General features: G+C 41.9%; 1 protein-coding gene across 1 annotated transcript in view; it reads left to right on the forward strand.

Moving 5' to 3' along the window:
- The window catches only part of LOC308131185 (uncharacterized protein), a 40,608-nt gene that overhangs the window by 2,755 nt on the left and 17,779 nt on the right, over window positions 1-20,074 (forward strand). The window contains exons 2-6 of the mRNA XM_080497812.1: window positions 18,218-18,439; window positions 18,776-18,795; window positions 18,876-18,908; window positions 19,005-19,037; window positions 19,183-19,236. Of these exons, the coding sequence (XP_080353938.1) occupies window positions 18,218-18,439; window positions 18,776-18,795; window positions 18,876-18,908; window positions 19,005-19,037; window positions 19,183-19,236 (362 nt within the window). The remainder of the gene's footprint in view (window positions 1-18,217; window positions 18,440-18,775; window positions 18,796-18,875; window positions 18,909-19,004; window positions 19,038-19,182; window positions 19,237-20,074) is intronic.

Here is a 20,074-nt window from a genome sequence, read left to right on the forward strand (position 1 = left end):
TTTTTAATATTCCACACAGCCAAAGTCCCTTCAAGAGCAGATATCCGTTAGTCCAAAAACCCCTGTATGAGGTCACCCCGTCTCCCAAATTGGTTCCAGTTGTTGTTGCCACATCACTGACAAAGCAACAAATGGGCTGTTTTCTACCAAAGCTGAAACGTCCAAACATGTGAATCCAAGCAGTTCCACAGACGGCTCTGATTAGAAACACATGCTGCATTTTTAAGCTATGACTTGATTACACGCCTCTTTTCTTCCACAGTCGAGGGGGTCAGGCTCACCACAAAGCACTCGAGTCTCCAGGTTCCATCCATTGTCTGACGTGAGGTGTGCGGGGAGGTGAGCCCCCCCCCCCCCGCTGGCACTGGCCGTGTGTCTGATCACGTTTCAACACATCTCGTTCAGCGAGGACGGCTCCATGGGAACTACTTATAAAGCAGAGTTTTGCAGTCAGCAAATGGAGGATTAGAGTGGAAGGATGATTTCCAGATGTTCTGGAGAAGAAAAAAAAAAACTCTTTGGCAGTATTTGGAAAATATAGGGGGTGGGGGGATGGGGGGATGGTATCTTGGAAATGATTGAGCAGGAGGAAGTTAGCAAACTCTGAAAATGTGCCAGTTTTACTTTAAGGCCACTTGAGTGTGTGAACGCACAAGAAACTGACTGGCTCGTTGGTTGCATGTGGAGGCGTCTTATCTCCTGTATCTTTACAAGTCGGAGTTAAAGTAACTGTTTGTTCAAACACCGTACAATTACGGCTCTCCTAACGAGTTTCCTGCTGCTTGATTGGCACCTACCCAGCCGTCTGTCCTGTGATCCTCGGCAGCCTGACCGCGTGGGAGGATGACAGGACGCAGCGTAAACACACAACAGCATGGGTTTCCCAAGCACTGCAGTACTCTTCATTTCGTTGGAATTAACAAAATGACAACATCGCTACTCAGACAAGTACTTTTTACCCAATCTCAAAAAGACATTGTGGCCTCAACTATTTCATGTTGGTCAAGTTGATTCAAACTTGCAATTATACCAGCAATTGTGATATTAAATGGAAAATATTGATGAAAATCAGTTAGAATAGGACACCATATCTAACTTGTTGGTGTTGAGCCACAACATGCAAGATCAATGATATCAATAGGCATCTTCTTTAGGCGTAAGAAAGAAAATGTGTTTGGTTGGATTTTAGAAAAGGCCAGTAGACCTCGAAGTTCAAGTTCTTTACTACTTGCTATTTTTTGACACCAGAGCGAATACTATTTATTTAGGTATTGCTACTAAAAGTGTTTGGTTTGGTTTACTCCTCCCCTGTGCAATATGTTACAGTTACAATGATCATGATATGACGCACACTATCATTAGGATCAATTTAAAGCTTTCAAATGTTAATTTGAAACATCCAGCAAATTAATTATGTGAAGAGATGTGCGATGCAAAATCTCTTCTGAATTCTCCAGCTGTGTGACACTATCCCTTTAAAAGTCCACAGAACTAATGGCTGTTAGCTTTTAGGCTAACATTATCTTTCTCAACAATTAAAAACTAATACAGTCCATCCTGAAACGACCAGGAAAACAAACACAGCGTCCATGGTAATGCTTTTGAGCAGTGGGCCTGAGCCTGAGCCTGAGCGCTGGGCTCTGCTCGCCTCCTCGTTGTTGATATAGCTGGTTGTAGTTTCTCAAGGAGATCAGCACGACATTTGCCCTCTCGAGTGTATCCGCCGCAGGTTTGCAGGTCTGAGCGCAATGCAGCGCTCCCTGTTGCATGTTCTCTCTCTTCCACCCGGTGACCATTTCAAAGGCTGCTGTAATCGCTGTAAGTTGCACAATTTTAAAGAGATCTCATGGCCCTTTTGGGCGCTTCTGTTCCTCATTGGGGCGAAGCGACTTAGTCAGATGAGTCAGCAAAATTTGACTTTGGTTTGACTGTGGACTCAGTCTGCATTTATAAACAATAAATGTCACATAAGGGAATACATATTGGAATAAAAGGCTTTCTTGAACCAATTGTCAAAGTGTAATATGATGACACCCTCCATGATGCTTGGATAAACACCAAGCCCCTCCAACCACTGAAAGCCCTACTCACAGTCTTTGTCTCACACAAAGTGCAAATTTTGAGTTGAATGCCAGACTTCCTCATGCTTTTCCCATTAAAATATCTTATAGTTGACAGCTGTTGTCATCCAAAGGCAATAAAAAGCTTAATTATTCTCATGCAAGTTACATGGTTTTCATTTAACTATGAGACCATGTGTGTGCTTATACACGTCTACAACTCGCGCTACTGCTGTAGCTATGAGTTTGCACAAATGTTTCAAGTACTGTCGTGATTTCTTCTTAAAAGTGAAAAAAGAAAAGAAAAATCATGCTCAGGAAAAACGATTTTTCTCCTAACAGCGATGGACAAGGGAGATTTTAATTTATATAAAATGAGATGATTTGCAAAGCTATCATCTAAAAGTCTGAAGTTGTTCCATTATAATATTGTAGGAAAATAGGATCTAGAATATGATGGTGTATTTGCAACATGTGAAATCCCGTCCATCGTGCTCCCCGGCGCTACGCCTACTTGCTCCAATGCCACAGAATGGTGACAGCAGGCCATAATTGCAGGTTGTGGCCCGGCCTAAATTCTAAGTTGTAGCTGCGATTGTGTACATTACAACTGTTGAGGGTTCAGACAGTCTCAGCTACGAGGGTGTCGGTGGCTGACAAGGGTTAGCAATGTGGCTTGGGACACGGCGAGGCTCTTAACGACTTGTCGGACAGCTGATTGACTTTAGGGTTGAATGCCTCACGTATGAGCCCGGAGGTGCTCTGCAATCCAGGTGGTCCTCCTGGAGAGAGTGTAGCAGACATTCTGGTAGTGTTCACCATCCAAGGCTTGTGACTTTAGCGAGAGCACAGTCTGAACTCGCAGCACGGTGGATCTTTTATAGTTCCGACGTGGATTTTCTCCATGAAGCACATGTTCTGAAAGCAAAAAAAAAATACGAGGTTTCGTCGAGTTCCAGCACACATGCTGGAGTGCTCAAGCTGCAGTCTTTCGATACTCATCGATGCCAGAACTCGGTAGAGGGTATGAAGTTTCTTGAAACGTCTTCTCCGATTAAAATTGCAGTGTGCAAAGCAGATGTGCGCGTTAGCAGGGAGCACGAGATTCTAGAAGCTCAAACCTCTATTCTGTCCTATTGGCTCAGTCTGTCGCCTCACACTTTCCATGTAAAGGACTGAAAACACGCCCGATGGGGACACGACTTGTTCAGTGGCATGAAGGGGACATTCTTTTTAACACAATGTGACTCTGTGCTGCCCCGTCAGCCACTGGCCACAATGTCCAGTCAACCTTTTTTTCCAAACAGACGTGTCTCACATTGAATTCGACTGATGAGATGTGGAAATGTCTGCTTTCAAGCTGGTGACTAATGCCTGCCATCTGACATGCAGGATGCAGCCAATTGGTAAAAGGGGATTTTAAAAAAAAAGGATAAAAGCAAACATTAAGAAAAGGAAAATAAAGTAGACATTCACACATTCGGTTTCTTTGACTTTCGGCTGTTTGCAGGACTGTGGAATGTTCATCTACCTCACATCTAATAACAAATGCTCTGCAGCATGCTAAGTTTAAGAGTTTTCAAGTGAAAATAAACTTTGACACTGCCACCAAGACAAATAGTTTCGACTAAAGAAGGATAATTTAAATGTCCATAATGTGTATTTTTTCCCCCCACCATCCAGTGAGGTTTTGCATCAACACGTACCACAGGTTTACACAGCTTGAGGACTTTTCTCTGCATCACGCCACTCTTTATTTACCGGGACTAAATTACAGGCTTGGGTTTAATCTCCCTCTGCTCTCTCTTTTGTTTGGAAGTCTTTCACTGATGTGGCCGGGTGTTTGGAAGGGATGAGGGAGGTGCAGGCTTTAAACACAGGATCATTTCATCACCAATTTTTAACTACAGTATTAGGGCAGAGGGAAGGGGAAAGAAAAGTACTGACACGGATGCATGTGAGAGTGAAAAGAAGGGAGGCGGAAGAAGAAGAGGCGGGGACATAAGATAAGAGTCTGAATGTGAAGTGGTGACGAGGGCAGCCCAGAGGATTGTTTGGGATGAATCAGTGAAGGAAAGATGAATCCCTGTGCACTTAAATAGTCTCACTCCAGCTGGGGAAGCTGTGTGATGCTGGAATTTCCTCTGGAATAGTGCTGCTTGTTTGCAGCGGTGACTCCAGGAAACAACAAAATAATCCTATGAATAACTGATCCCTACACCTGAGTTCAACTCTTTTAAACAGACATGGACTGTAAACTAGACCAAGACTCCAAACCACACTTGGACTCTTTAAAATTGACTCTAATGTTGATTTGGAGTCTTTAAATTCTGGCTGGATTTTTAAAAAGAGACACTTTTCTATTGAACTCACACCTTAAACTCTTCAAACCTTTTAAAACATGTCGTCTGATAAAACCACATCTGGGTTTTTAAAAAAAGATCCAATCTCTATTTCCTCAACCTGACCTCTTAAATGTACATCGGGGTTCTTTAATTCAGGATCTTGGCTCTTTTGTGGAGACCGAGATTATCTGAGGTTCACATGGACTCTTGAAATCAAATGTGAATCTTTTACATTAAGCTCGCTGAACTACATCTAGATCTGTATTTCACAATAGGAAACTTAAAATTAAAAAAATGTAAAGCAAGTAATAAGTCAATACTAAACAGGATAAGCCTCCAATGGTGGGACTCCACATTTTCCCAGGTGGTACACACTGTGGACTCCTGAAACTGAACCCAGAGTATTCTAGATAATTTAATTGAATTAAAAAAACATATTGTAGTTTCATATATGTAAAAACACAACAGTGTTAATGTCGTAATAAGGCAGTGTGAAACACAAATTTTATCAATTTGCATGAAATCTTGCACAAACTATATTTGTCTCAAGATGGAGCAGCTGTACATTTAACATTTTAAGGTAACGGGAAATTGATGAGTTTATTTACTTTATTGCTGCCCTTGATGAGATTATTCCCCCCTGCAGTGGTGAACTTAATCTATTCCATTTCTCATCCTGCTCTTTTATTAAACATTCATATGCACCTTATTTTAGATGTTTATCTGTTTGCACTACTTTTTAAAATATATTTAAATAAGTTTTTTATTAATGCCTTTTTTACCGGTTGCTAAGCAACGACATCTCGTTGCCAGTTTCCTCACCGTGTGATGTACTGTGCAATGACAATAAAGAAAGTCTAAGTCTAAGTCTGAGTCTGAAGTCCCCACTGACAAGCTGGCTTTCACTTTCCCATCAGTCCAGGTCTTAGATGCCTCTCCACCCTCATAACATAAGTCCACCAACACTAGATACGAGTTGGTACAATTAACTCAAACCTCATAATTAGGTCAGTTGGTTCATGAGTTGAGGACAGTCGGGGTCTGTTTTTCTCCAGTGAGATTTCTGCGTCCTGCACAGCTGTTGATGACACACTGAATCAAGTATGCCGATGTTGCCGAGGGAGAGGAGGAGTTAAAGTGGAGGAACTGCAGCGGATCGGCCAAGAAAACAATCCGGCGCTCTCAGTGCCGAGCGCCACACTCGAGATTCCCAATGAGAAAGTTTTGCACTCGGTGATGGAGCTCTTGGGTTTTTTTTTTTTGCCATCATGTCACAAGGATGTGGGTGAGAATGCTAGGAGTGCAGGAAAAGGGGTCGATGTGTATGAGTGTGTGTGGATGATGGACAGAAAGAAGACTTACCTAAAAGCAGATTAAAATATCTGATGAAAACAGTGGCTTTGTGGGTATGTGTGTGTGTGTGTGTGTGTGTGTGTGTGTGTGTGTGTGTGTGTGTGTGTGTGTGTGTGTGTGTGTGTGTGTGTGTGTGTGTGTGTGTGTGTGTGTGTGTGTGTGTGTGTGTGTGTGTGTGTGTGTGTGTGTGTGTGTGTGTGTGTCCACAGGCATGTGGCTTCGCTGCAAAATCCCAGTTTGTAGAGAAGGTCAACAGTCTTTCTCAGACACAATCCAAAGAATAAAGATGTAATACATTAAGATTAAATCTGGTTTACGGGATTAGATTATTTACCCTCAGATTAAGTATTAAATTTATTCTCAAATCAATCTTGGGTTTTAACCAAATTAATCATACCTTATAAATTAATTCCTCTACATTTACTAGTCCTATTAATGGAGCTGATGGGGGTCCGGGGTCTTGCTCAGGGACCCACGCTAGTGACCTGTCCACTGGGAATTTTTTCATGAATCATGGAAACTACAGTTATCTGTGCAATCCTGCTCGGATATGATCTTTGTTAAAACTTCACTAATGTGTAAATCAACACGTTTGAGTGAGAATCCATATCTCATCGTGCTGAAACAGGCCGCCTGAAGCTGAAACTTGACTCAAACCCTGAAATGTGGCGCTCCGACTGGGGGGGGGGGGGGGGGGGGGTGACGATCTCTGCTGTACTGACAGGTTTAATAAAGGTGAGGAGCTGAACAAGGCATCTGTGTGTCAGTAAGACAGTATCCGCTGAATCTTCTCCTGGCTGCATCATAAAACTCCTGGCCGAACCTCGCGGAGGCTTTCTGTTTTGCTGGAGGTTTCCTAGCGACGTTTAGGTCAACAATTGAAACTCCATGTTTGATTGTTGGCGGCATCTTCCCTCGAAGAAGGTTTGTTTCGCACAGGAACAGATTGTTCCAGCTCTGGTTCTTCCATCAACTCTTCAGTTTTTACTGCTAATGTTAGTACTCTGTGTTCCCCTGCACAGGAACATCTACAGTCGAGGCGTTCAAACTTTTGCCAGCGACCGAGAAACCTGCTCAGGACGCCGCCCTGACCCCGTCACCTCTCGTTGTCTCCGTCTGTCTCTACCATTCACAGAAAAAAAATGTAGCCTGCAGTAAACTTCAAGGGTTTCATTTAGCAATAAAGAGAAAGTGATAAATTCTGTGCGCCCAACCCCCCCCCCGGGGGGGGCTGGAGGGGCTTCAGTACAAGTGATGTTCCTGCAGGGAAAGGGGCCTCGGTGTTGACCCTCACTGATCTCACAGCCACGAGAGGCGGAGCCAAACTTCTTCTGTAATCAGTGAGAGCGCCTTTCGGTTAAATAGTGGAAACTCGCCAGGCTGCAATCCCTCTGTGTGTTTACATGTGCATCCGGATTCAGGTCACAGTTTACAGTATAAAGGAGAATATCTCTGAAGAATGGGCTTTTTTAGTTTCGGGGTTTAATCCTCAAGAATTTTTTTTGGGTGTAACTTCTTTTCGTACGATTGTGTCGATCGTCCTTGCAGCACTGTTTCGGATGAATGCGCTTATTTGCTGAGCATCGTGGTCGAGAGCCCAACATCTACTCTTCTTCTTCTTCTTCTATTCATTCCCTAAATTCTCCCCAACTTCAGGGTTTTTCTGGTTCTCAGATTACCGATAATGCCTCTAAAGCTCAGGCGGAACTGGACAGAGTTGATTGAAGAGGCATGTGGTTTATATTTATGAGCTAGAAAGTGGATGAGGACGATTTCTCCTTTGGTTGTTAAACAAAGTTGGCATGGGAATCCAGCATTATCTACCGTCAGCTCGAGGCTGATGCAAACATAAATGGACTCACCCGGTCTTCCAGGGAAAGATGTAAATATTTGCGCTGTTGGCAAAGTGTGTTTGAGTGCTGCGAGCTAGCAGCTGTAATGTCTTGAAGCTCACCAGAACAACAAAATGGAGATTTCTGTAAAGGGGAGGAAAGAGGGGAGGAGCACAGCACTTAAAATGATTCTGAAAAGAAAAAGAAGAGAAAAAAAAAAATCACAGAACGTGGAAGGAAAGTCCATATTGTTACAGTGTGTTTGGATTGGGATAAGGGTAAGGAAAAGGGGGGATTGGAGCGCTTTGACTAGGATATGAGAAAACACAGAGAAAAAGTGTGGATTTACAAAAAAAAAAAAAAAAAAAAAGAGAGCCTGAGGCAGCCATTTGGTTTGAGAGGATGCAGCGTCCTTAAACCGCTGTAGCAACGAGGTCAGACAAAATGTGGAGGCAATAAATCTACCTCTGCCTTCAGGCCGGCTCTTCAACCACGAATAAAGGACGCCTCATAAAACAACTCGCAGCTCTTCTCAACCCAAAGAACCATAATGGAGGAGCGCGTGTCCTCCATCGTTTTAGCGCATACAAGTTTTCTTGGAAACATTTATCTCTCCCTGTTAATTTTCACACTTTTAAACCAACGCACCTGCGAGGTGGACGCTTTATTCTGAGGAAGGAGAATGATGTGAGTGTGTCATAAACTGCACACTCAGGACGGCAAGGATTTTAAGATACTTCCATCATCTCAATAAAACGGTAGTTATTACTTGGAAGCGCCAATGTAAAGCTGGGTGTCAAACATAAGGCCGGTGGGCCAAAACTGGTCCGCATGAGGCTCCAATGTAGACCGTCAAAGCAAAGTGTAAAAAATTTTACATTTTTAACACAGCTTTCTTTGGACACAAAGCAACACTGAGAGTCGAGCGTTGCGAGCAAACTTGCATTAGCCTCAAAGCCATGCCATCAGGGTGAGTTTGTAAAGAAGGACTGCAGAATATAACAGTTATTGTTTTGTTTTTTTGGCATTTCAGTGAAATTTACATTGTCAAAATTGGATTGCAGTAATTTTGGTACTAATTGTTCATATTTGTAAAAATATACACATTTTCATTACGTATCCACTGCGCCACAACAAAGAAAAACTTTAAAGTTTAACATGGCATAACTTTATCAGTATTTAATCAACATTTGGGCTGTTTGTGACGCCTGATGTGAAGGAATACAAAACATCTTTGTGGAAATCTTGCTACTCTCGTAATCTACTTTCCATGGAGGATAATTAATCAGAAAAAGTAGTTTGGTGAAGAGTTAAGCACTTTAACTGATCGGAGAGAAGGTCATGGGTTTGGGTTGGACCTTTCTGTGTGGCGTTTGCATGTTCTTCCTGTGCGTCCATAGTTTTCTCACACAGTTCAAGAACATGCATATGAGGTTAAACTGTGATGTTAATTAGGTGTGCATGTCAGAGATGGTCGTCCTGAACTGCATAAAGCCGTAATTTTATACGAGATTGTTATGTTGTTATTTAAAAGCAGTAACTGACAATGTAACTTCCTATGTTTTGAAGAAAATTAAGTTAAACCTGTTAAACCCACTTTGCTTTAAGAAATCATCCAACAGTCAATATACTCTAACGTTTATTTTTTGCCTTTTTCAGGATGTAATTTTTTAATTTCCACAAGAAGACAATATAATCTTCTAAAAACTGGTTCAGTATGTTTGTCTTTTTCTTTACTGTTTGTTTCAAGAAAAGAAAAGGCTATTTTCGTGCATCTAAGTGAAGTAATTCAGTGATCCTTTCTTCTCACTGGCTTAATATTTTCTCCTCAGCATATGTTTAGACCAGACAGATGAATTTTGTTGTAATATCTTGTGAGTCTGCCACAGAAATATTATCCACATGGAAGTCTGGGCAGACTTCCTTATGTAGAAGGTGTCTTGGTAAGAGCACAGATTTGACAAGATTGGAAAAAACTCATTGAAACACAGTTGCTTATTAAGGTGATTATTAAGATGATTTTAACACTATAAGATCATTTATAATTTAGTATTCATAAAAACCTGCACTTTGTCTGTAAGAACCTCCAGCTCCGCTGCATTTTGGTGGTAGTATTAGGGGGGGGGGGGGGAAGTATATAAGAAACTTTGGAATGTTCACTTTGTAAAAATTTGACAAACTCATGATCAAAAACAGCTTCTTTTCTAAAGCTCAAAATGAAAAACCAGGATGCCAGAAATCTTTTGTTATTCCAGTAAATCCAGTGTCCAAACACTGGCTGGATTACAATTCATAATATAATCCAGATTGAAATAGAGCTGAGATACAGTATGCATCTCAGTTTATCAGTAGTAGAACAGCTTGCTTACAACCTCTTCATTAGAAAATACGATTATTACAACTTGAAGGAACGATTTTTTTTTAAAGAGATCTCTGCTAAACTCCCCTTTGTTGTCTATATGTTCCATGTCAATTCACAATACATACATTTTTATAAATTTGTGAAACATTGGTCCTGCTCGTAGTTCTTTGTATTGGGATCAGACGGCCTCAGTTAAGAGCTGTGACGGTTTTCTTCTCTGTATAGATCCACAGTTTACGCTCTCACATCTGGCGGTGAACTGATGTCAAACACTGACGCGTAAAAGTTCACGGTCTGCTCTGGCAAACTCATACATTCGATGTGAGAAGTTTTCGGCAACACAATGTTGTTTATCCATATTTATGCATTTCCAATGTCGTGATGAACTGTTTATGCTTTCCGAAGCATATTGAAGCAGGGACCAACAGGAAGTGGAAAGCGTGGTCAAACCTGCTAGCCACACAGGCCATCAATAATGATTGTTTGCGCGTGCACACCACACTCGGTTTACTTTCCTTGTCGGTTACAGTTTCCATGAAACAGAGTTGTTATAATTGCAACTTGATTGTTTTAAACAATAGTCTACTTAACTCAAAAACTCAAGATGCGTCTTTTTTCTGCGTGGACACCAACTTATATACAAAAACCTAAATCAATCATTTTAAAACCTTATGAAACCCTCTCAGCTGCTAAGGTTTGCAATAGATAACCCAGTTTTGTGTTTTTGTCAGTGGTCATATTTACCCTAAAAATACATTATTTGAACCAAAATTGCCTGACAGGAGAAGGAATAAAGGAAAAAGCACAAGCAGTATAGAAGATGGATAGATGGATGAACGGATGGATTTATGTATAATCAAGATACATATTTGCAATGCTTTGACATGTAAACTTAGTAAACTTCTCATATAAGTGAAAATACCGGTATACAACCAGACCATGAAACTACGAATGGTACCATGGTTGTGGAGCTCAACAAACCATGCAGCTCCCGTTGACCTCCAGAGGGCAGAGTGATGAAACAGGAAGCAAAGCTAGTGATAGCACAGCGACGGGCGAACATGAAACATGTGGCTAAAATGGATGGAAAATTACATTTTTGATAAAAAAAAAAAAAATTCAACACTCAATTGAACAGCTATACATTATCGACACAGTAACTGATGAATTATTAACGTGAATGCAATTTTCTTCTGGCCATATGGGTAACGTCTAAACTTTTGGTGATTTTTGATTTGTAAACATTTGTTAAGATCAAGATCTGTGGTCTCGGCCCCTTAAATTCTTGGTCTTGGGATGCTCTGTTCTTGGTCTTGGACACAAACTGAAATGGCATCATCAGTACCTTTGCTGTCAACGTGTGTCACCGCATGTGTCCTCACTGGTGTTGGTCTGTGGGTAGATGTCCTCCGGCGAGGCGAAGGTTGGCCAGGTGGTGCGGCTCATGTTTGTACCGGCACAGCGTGTTTCATCCAGCTCCATCAATGTGCGGCTGGAATCGTCCCGAGCGGATATGGGAACCACATGTTGGACAGCGTGACAGAACTCTGGTGTGCGATTCAGTTTCACATGATTCTGCAGCACTACTTTGTCAAGAGGTCTGAACATTCACGCAGAAAGGACAGCCCGTGGAGTTCGACAATACCGATCTGATCTAATTATTGTTTGCTTGAATTTTAAACTGTACTCGTGTGTGTTTCAGCGGACCGGCTGAAACTTGCAAAAGCATGAAGTTCACGTTTACTGAGGCTGCTCCTGAGTCGAGCACAGGAAAAGACTGGATTGTGATGTGGGATGGGTTAAACATCGGTGGGCGTATTCCAAGCACACAATTATAAATGCCTGTAAATGAAACGTTAGACCTCTAAACAATACTGCCATGTGCAATCAGACATCTGTATCGTGTTTCTTACAGGACGTTCTTGCAAACAGCAGAATACCGAATCTGTGTGGCGACACGATGCGCTGAGAATAATTGAAATTAAAGCCGCAGCTTCAAAACAAAGACAGATCCTCTGAAGAACAAACGTGTCTTAAGTTGGTACGTTGTTGGCAGCACTTTCTCAAGGAGCTGGGAATGCGAGTGACTAAAGGGACTGCCCTCCTTTTGACATTTGACCCTTGTCCTCGGCGGGAGCCTCGGGCTACGCCGCAGTCTGTCCTGGCCTCTGAAGACACAAACAACTCTGATTTCACTTTCAACAGCTTTTCATGGACTAATTAAGCCAAATGGTTACGGTTTAAGGATATCACTTTTCCAGCAACAAGTTTACCCCTGATTGAATGCATGTATTTGAAGCAAACCCCCATTGAAGTAAAAGCTGCTTCACTGGAGCTGCGAGGACTAATGCATGCTCTTTTAGCCAATGATGGCAATGGAAATACGATAGTCCATCTGTTTTTTTGCATTATTGCAGATGATTAAACTGAACCTGAAAGTAATTAACAAATTGAGCACGTACTGCTAAACACATGTTAAAATGTAGACAAGCTGAGAAAGCCAAGTCAGACGACACTGGAGATAAAGAGGAGGAAGAGGAGGGGTTGAAAAGGAGGGAGGCAATTCTGCGGGACCGCAGTCGTTCCAGTGCCGAACAAGGGAGGAGAACAACTCATAGCTTGCGGTTGAATCTTTGAAAGGAAGACAACACTGGAGACAAGGGGGGCTTGTTGATGGAAAAGCTTCAACGTGTAATCAGTGAGCTGCTTATTCATTTCAACTTTCCTGGCCCGGGCGTCCCTCACCCCTCCCCTTTGGATAGAGAGCTTTGTTTGTGGAAGCCAAGGTGAAGAGCGTGTTCGAACTGGAGTGTTCCTTCAGGTTTTCAAGTCTCATCAACATAACACAGACAATAGTATTCAGACAGGATACTTCTCTCTGACAGGGGAATTAAAAAAAACAAAAAAAACCCAAAGAAGCTAGATAAGATGAAGCAGAAGTAAAAAAAAAAAAAAAAAAAAAGACCTGAGCTAAAAACCTAAACACTAAAAAAGTACAAACTGAGTTCTCGTTGAGATTTATGTTTGGCTGCAGGAAGGTACAGCTGCTGCTGCTGCTGCAGTCCAGCCGAAGCTCAGCGGCTGTAACTCATCTGCGTCTCTACCAAGAATCGGGCTCCTCGCAGTTCTAACAAAGTCAGCTGCTTTCGCGTTAGCTCGTCTGGACAAACGGTACAATTTGTCTTCAACAACGAGGTGACAGTGAGGATATGGGTTTCTAGGCCTGCGCTCAACTTTGTTTTCCCAAAGGAAGTGAAAGGTGGTGCTTAAAGATGACTCAAAGTTTCCATTGGGTCATTTTCTAAACCCCTCGACTTCTGGCTAGCTTCTCTCCCCAAGAGGTTTTCCATATTAGCTGAGGAAAATCCATAAACTATCCACTCGTCATTTCTTTTTCCCACATCTGACAGCGATATCCTACCAGGAGATTCTCCTGGTTTTGGATCCTGGACGTCAGCCGCTTTGTTATCCAGCGATGCAATACAAAGGATACCTTGCGGAGGTAGACATGTGAGTCATGTAGACGAGATTCCAGACTCCATGCTTGAAACCAACAGGGGGGGGGGGGGGTCGTCTGCCCTCGTCGCTGAGTGGTGGAAACCACGTCAAGAGGTGGGACTTCCCAGTCGTCACAATTAAACTTCTTTTTTTTCACGGTGTCTGTGGAAAAGTGTGCGACCTGCATCGAATTAGCTGAGAGGAGGGGAAAAAGTGAAATCCCCCCCCCCCCCCACCCGCTCCTCTGGCTCCAACTCCCCCTCCTCCCCCTGCAGGCTTGCGGTGGGGTTTTAAAGACGACTCAAAAAAAAAAAATTGCACTTCTCTTCCAGTAAATTTCAAACTCTCCAAACACGCAGCATTTAAAAATCCAACCAAAACCTCAACAGGAAAAATGTGTCTGCAGCCAGACGTCCATGGCGTGATCTCATATCTGATCTCTGAAAGGAGCTGAAGTTACACACAGTAGGTAACTTGTACCTCATCAACAACTTTCCAAAAACTTTCTCCGTTTTCATTCCACATAATAAGATTGCTTGCTCGACTGGTTCCAGATAAAAGAAAAGACACACAGTAATGTCTTTTTTTTGGGGGGGGGGGGGGGGGGGGGAGCTTTTCTTTTGACGGGCCATAACTTAAACAGAGAGGTTACTGACCGTTAAAAGGCAGGAAATTTCCTCGCCGAAGGTACGGTGTGTTTTAAGTGCCGTCAAATACTTTTCGGTCGACAGAACGAGGGCAACCGAGAAAAACATACCTTGGGGATGTGTCCCACAGCTGGATGGTTAGAAATGCGGAGAGAAGCGGCGATGGCGGCGTTACAGTTGTGGCCTTCGGTGTCTGCGAAGTAGATCATTCTGGTCCTGTAATGGGTCTCGTTCTGTAAGTGTAATTTACAACAGATGAGGTTAAGTGATCGAAACGGAACGATCTTTGAGAGGTACACAGCGGTACCTCCGCCTGCCCCCGAGCCTTTATCGGAATCACTGCCACCCATACTTGTGAGATTGGAGGTAATGAGCTTAAGTGTCTGATTACACAGTTTTCAAACCTCACATTTCTTTTAATTGGAGGAGTTTTCGGAACTCCCGGGGCTCTCATGTGAAGGCATGTACTGCTGCATCACTGTCTTTATGTCTCACTTTGAATGACAAATACTGAGACTCTCAACTTATTTTAAGTTTCTCACATAGTTCTGCTAGACTATTGGAAAGCAGTGGTATGACCTCCCGGGCTTGGCTAATGTGCTTTTGAAGGAATGCTCAGCAGATGTTCCTTGAACATCGGGTTTATTTAGCGCTTTGGCGTGGGGCTTGTGGGTGTGTGACACAAGACTAGTAACCAACAATGGTTTCCATTCTTGTCTTTTTCTGTTCCTCAAGTACCCCTATCCCTGCTGCTTAATGTAAATAGAGTTAAATAGATGGTGTCATGAAAACCTTGGGGTGGCGGAATTGAGAGGCAGCCATCACAACCGAAGAAAACGTCGGTTGTGTTTTGGGTGTCTGGTTACACAACAATGGTGCTCAGAGCCAATGAAAAGGCAAATTTGCGGAATTTTTGAAAATGCTCCAACTCTGTCTTTGCGGAAATGAGGGGAAATGTAACTTTTTGAAAATGCTGCGAATCTGTGTAGACAGTGGGACTGATCAAAAACACTGCTAGTACACATACACACACACACACCACAATCATAGTAAATAGTTTTTCTCCACATAGAGTAGATTTAAATGAACAACAAAGTTTTCCTCCAGAGTGTCTGCATTCTGATTTCATGTTCTCCTGAGACTTGGCAGTTTTATAGTCAAGTCGCTATAATACAATAACAATCCAACTTGTCTGTCCATATGATTATATGTGTACTCCAATTGTTAATGTTTATAGTGTACTTTTCTTTAGATGCATGTGTGTGGTTTCATTACAAAAATAGCATAAATGGACATGACTTTGCCATGTAAATGCAAAAGTTTTCAGAATCACCCATTCAAAATCAATGTGTTTTAACTTGAAATATTGTGTAATCGAGGCGTCATTGTATTACTTTGGAGATGTTCTTGGACGTCAGCAGCAGGATTCCCCTTCCTCTGGTTGACCAAACCAACAGGTAACCTATCCTGTAAGGTTCAGATAAATAGTATTTCAACAATCTCCACAAAACTTTGCACCAATCACACTTTAAAGTAAATTATGCGAGATAATATTACGATTTAAAGTCTGTCAGGACTTTACTGTGAGTGATAGTTCTGACACATCGACCTGCCAAAGTCTTCTCTTCTCTCCAAAAAGCAATACAGACATGATTGATCCTCCTACGTCAAACTTCAGAAGGCTTCTTATCTTTTGTTTCTTCTGCTGCCATCCAGGACTGGCCCTGAAAGACTCTGAATAACACATAACTTACCAATATGTCAGTTTGGGTTTTTTTTTCTTTCCTGCAGCTGTTTCCTGAAGCAACATGAACTCACCTGCAAGTGTGAAGCTCAGAGCTGCCCCCTGCTGTTTACAAGCAGGTAGAGGTGAAGGTTTCAGAGCAGGTGTGGCCCTCCTCACTCCTCCTCAGACCAAATATCAGTCGGCTGTTAATGAGCAGGTTATTGGGATGTTTACTCAGTTGGCACGTCGTTGAATGATTGAAGCCACAGAGCTTTCAAAGTGTTTAATGGGACCTCTGGGAGACAGAGCAGCTTCAGTGGCGACTGCAGGTTGGGTTTTTTTTTTTTTTTTTTTATCGTGAGACGTTGCCTGTGGAGGAAATGAGCTCATGTCTAAATGCTCCTCTGAACCAGTGCCTCACGTTTTCCAGACCACCCCCCACCTCCCCTCCTCCTCCTCCTCCCCTTCACATTATCTTCGTCTCCATGTTGCATGTGTGGCAGCTCGCAATCATATTTTATATTTCTGGAGTCCTTTTCTGTGAAGTTAAGGCTTTCATTTACATTGTAAACATTCCACAAGGTGACATCACATCCCCAGTCTTTTACAGCCAGATGCATCATTTTCAATTTTCCCTCATGTAAAAAAGTTTGTGGCTCTCCCAAAAAGACTGCGGATCAGTGTGGCGGCTCTTCTTAAGCCAATTCAGACACAAAAATGTATATGCTTAAAATAATACGATTTACAGTACTCTTGCAAGCAAATGAGTGATTCTTACTTTAAAAGGAAATTCCATTATTTATTTTATATATGAAGGGTTCACAGAAAAATCATAATTTCTCATCTTAAAGGTCTTTAAAATTTGATTTTTTTTTCTGGATATATAACTGTAAAAAATTGGCTTACACACTCTGAATGACCTCCATCCTGCAGTCTTGTATTTTTTCTTTTTTGCATGTAAAGTATAAGTAAAAGGATTGTTAGATAATGTTCATACTGTCACTTGCACCACTTTAATGTGCAGTGTTTATTTTAATATTCATGTATTATCTTTGTATTTCAGAGATGGGTTGATTAGTGTGGTAAATGACTATAGTATTGAGAGATATTTTGATAACAAATCACACATTGGACCTTTTGAACTCTGAATTTGAATTTTTTGGGAGTAAATTGCTGTATAATATTTGCTAAACACTTTGGATTCCATCCAACCTAACATTTATTGGGTTACTTATATAAAAGTGCCCTAAATATAAGTCAATAGCAGCATTGTTTGACAACTATCATTATTTTGTTGTTGCATGTATACTTTTCTCATACTTGTAAGATGAATACATGAAAAAAAAGTGTTCCGATTGGAAGTAAGAGAGATTTTGCTTGAAGGAAAGATTGAAAAATATAACATTGTTTAGCACGGTGGTTTAATGATGTATTCTGTGACCGTCTTTGATTTCAAAGAAACAGGAATTAAACTGGTAGAAGTGTGGACGCTTTCATAAATAGTCACTTGATCTATAAAGGTTTCGGAAGCTAAACTGGATTACTGATGACACTTTTGTACACGCTGAGATACCGGAGCAAAGTTGCCTGGATTCCATTCAATTGGTGTACAGTTGTTGCGCAATGGGATGTGCAGGGGTGGCCTTGAGGTTAGCGAAGCAGTCCTTCAACCTGAAATCTGCCGGTTTGAATCCGCCGCCGATCTGAATTGTGTAACTATTGCATAACTTACCAAAATTGGAGTTGGTAGAATTGTAAGGCAAATCACTGGTTTGGTTTGAAGTTGCTGGAATGCTTTTTTTGTGTGTGTTTTTGTTTCAGGAGAGCAGGGGTGTCAAACACATTTTAGTTCAGGGTCCACATGCAGACCAGTTTCATCTGAAGTGGGTGAAATACTGCAATGATTACCTTTAAGTTTAAACTTTAACGTTGTTTGTTATGGCAACAGAGTGTACATGATGGAAATCTAAGTTCACAAAACCAAATAATTACTACGCAAATGACTGCAATCTCAACATGAATCCTATTTTATTGATACTTTCTGGTGCAAAATACAATGAAACGTCCACAAAGCTTCTCCTATATCTATTGCATTAGCCACGTTTTTGCAAACTCCCCATTTTAATTACCTCAAATAAATGTGCAAACTACTTTACAAGATGAATCATCGAACATTTTAAGACACATTGGTGAAATAAAAAAGCCCACTTTCCTGCTTTTCCTACACATAATTTGACTTCATATGTGTTCAGGTTTTAATACCTCTGAAAAACTGGTGTTGCAGAGTATGGATATGATTTTGAATCTTTATCTCACATTTGGAATGAAGATAATGCTCAAAACAGGTCTCGGTCATACCCAACACGTTGATTTCTTTTTTCTTTTTTTTCCCAGGAGATGACACGAGCTGCAAGGCCGACGGCCAGATCTACACCAACCGGGACATCTGGAAGCCGGAGCCATGTCGGATCTGCGTCTGCGACAACGGTCAGGTCCTCTGCGACGAGATCCAGTGCGACGAGCTGACCAACTGTGAGAAGATGGTGGTCCCGGACGGAGAGTGCTGCCCCGTGTGTCAGGGCGACTCACCCAGCACCGGCGGGACGGACAACTTCGGTGAGCCCCTCCGGTTTATCGCATCCCCGTGGGGATTAATCGCTCGGACGTCTTCACGCGGGGAATTCTTCCAACGGGGAAACCTTTTCACGATGGGAACAGACTGCAATAATAATGCTAATCATCATTAGCACATCGGTGGCCTCATTCGAGGAGTGAGTGGGATCAGATTAATTGAGTTAGTAGACCCGGAGAGCCTTTGTTTACCCCGACGCGTCCGGATGACCAACGGGTCTTTTAGGAGCTCATACAGCGTGACCTCGGCTCTCAACTCTGCTCGTGTACAAAACCTGTTCTTCCTCTCGTTGCTCACAAACTGATGTTTTTCTTTGACAGGTGGCGGCAGAATTTCAAAGGTAGGCCACAGTTTAGTGAACACACACGTCTGGAGTGGAGCGTTACAGAGTCTGAGTGTTGTCTGTGTCGCTTGCTGCAGGGTCAGAAGGGAGAACCCGGCGAAGTTCCTCTGGTGAGTGTTTGAAACCTTTCCAGCCGAGACACATTGGTCAATTCAGACGAGACGGCGGTGACTCTTGACTGGTGCGTTTTGACGATTTCCCCGCAGGTGACCGGCATCCGAGGACGTCCTGGACCATCGGTGAGCGACCTTTGACATCTAACGCGGCACAGGAGGGCAGTTAACGCCTGCAATGTGTCGCCGTAAAGGATCTCAGCCCAGCAGGACGGCGCCGACGTGACGCATTACGACACTCTGACGTTGTTTTTTTGTCTGTCTCCAACAGGGACCTCCCGGCTCGTCAGGAGACCGAGGATCCCGTGGACACAAAGGACGGCCCGTACGTCACACTCACACGCCTCTGCAAGCGTGAAAAACGAATCCTTCAATCGCAATTGGGAGACTTTAACAACAAATTGACAGTACAAGTAATAAACAATACAACTTAAACAGACCTGCTCCCGAAACTCTACCTATATATATTATATATTAACGCTTTGGTGTATTACCAGTCAATTGCAGAAATAAGAATTATTAATAATATTGTCTGTACAAACTAATGCTCACTTTTAAATATTCCAAGATTAATCAATTTACGTTCTTCACGTGGGGATATTCAATCTGATTAGGTGGGATTAGGGAATATTTCATCTTCAGGTGAGTTGCAAATGATTAAAAATCAATATAGAAGTTAGTTGTTCCAGAATTCAACTTTAGATTTTACTACATATATAAATATTAAACATAAATTCTATATAAACTGAGATGATTTTTCAGGCTTTCTATGTTACATTTTTGCTAATTATAGAATAAAAGTCAGGAAAATCAAATATGTCTTTCAATATCAGAATATTTTGATATTTCTTTAAAATTAAGGCCAAAATTATCCTAAAGGGAAATTGTAAAATGCTTGAATTTCTTTTTTTTTTACTTATTAATGTGGAAACTGAAAAAAACAGCAGACTTTCAATGAATTACTTAATTTTTAAGATGTTAAGGTGTTTTTTGTTGTTGTTGATGAGTAAATGAGCTTCATTTTTTTGATGTCATCTATAGAACACATTAGAAGCTTTTTGTTTTTGTTCTTTTAAAACTAAGAAAAAACAAAAAAATTTGCCACAAAAATCCCCAAAAACCTTTGCATCCTAATATCATACATTATGTATGAATGTAGAGTT

The sequence above is a fragment of the Blennius ocellaris genome (genome assembly GCF_963422515.1).
Source record: "Blennius ocellaris genome assembly, chromosome: 6".
Lineage (NCBI taxonomy): Eukaryota > Metazoa > Chordata > Actinopteri > Blenniiformes > Blenniidae > Blennius > Blennius ocellaris.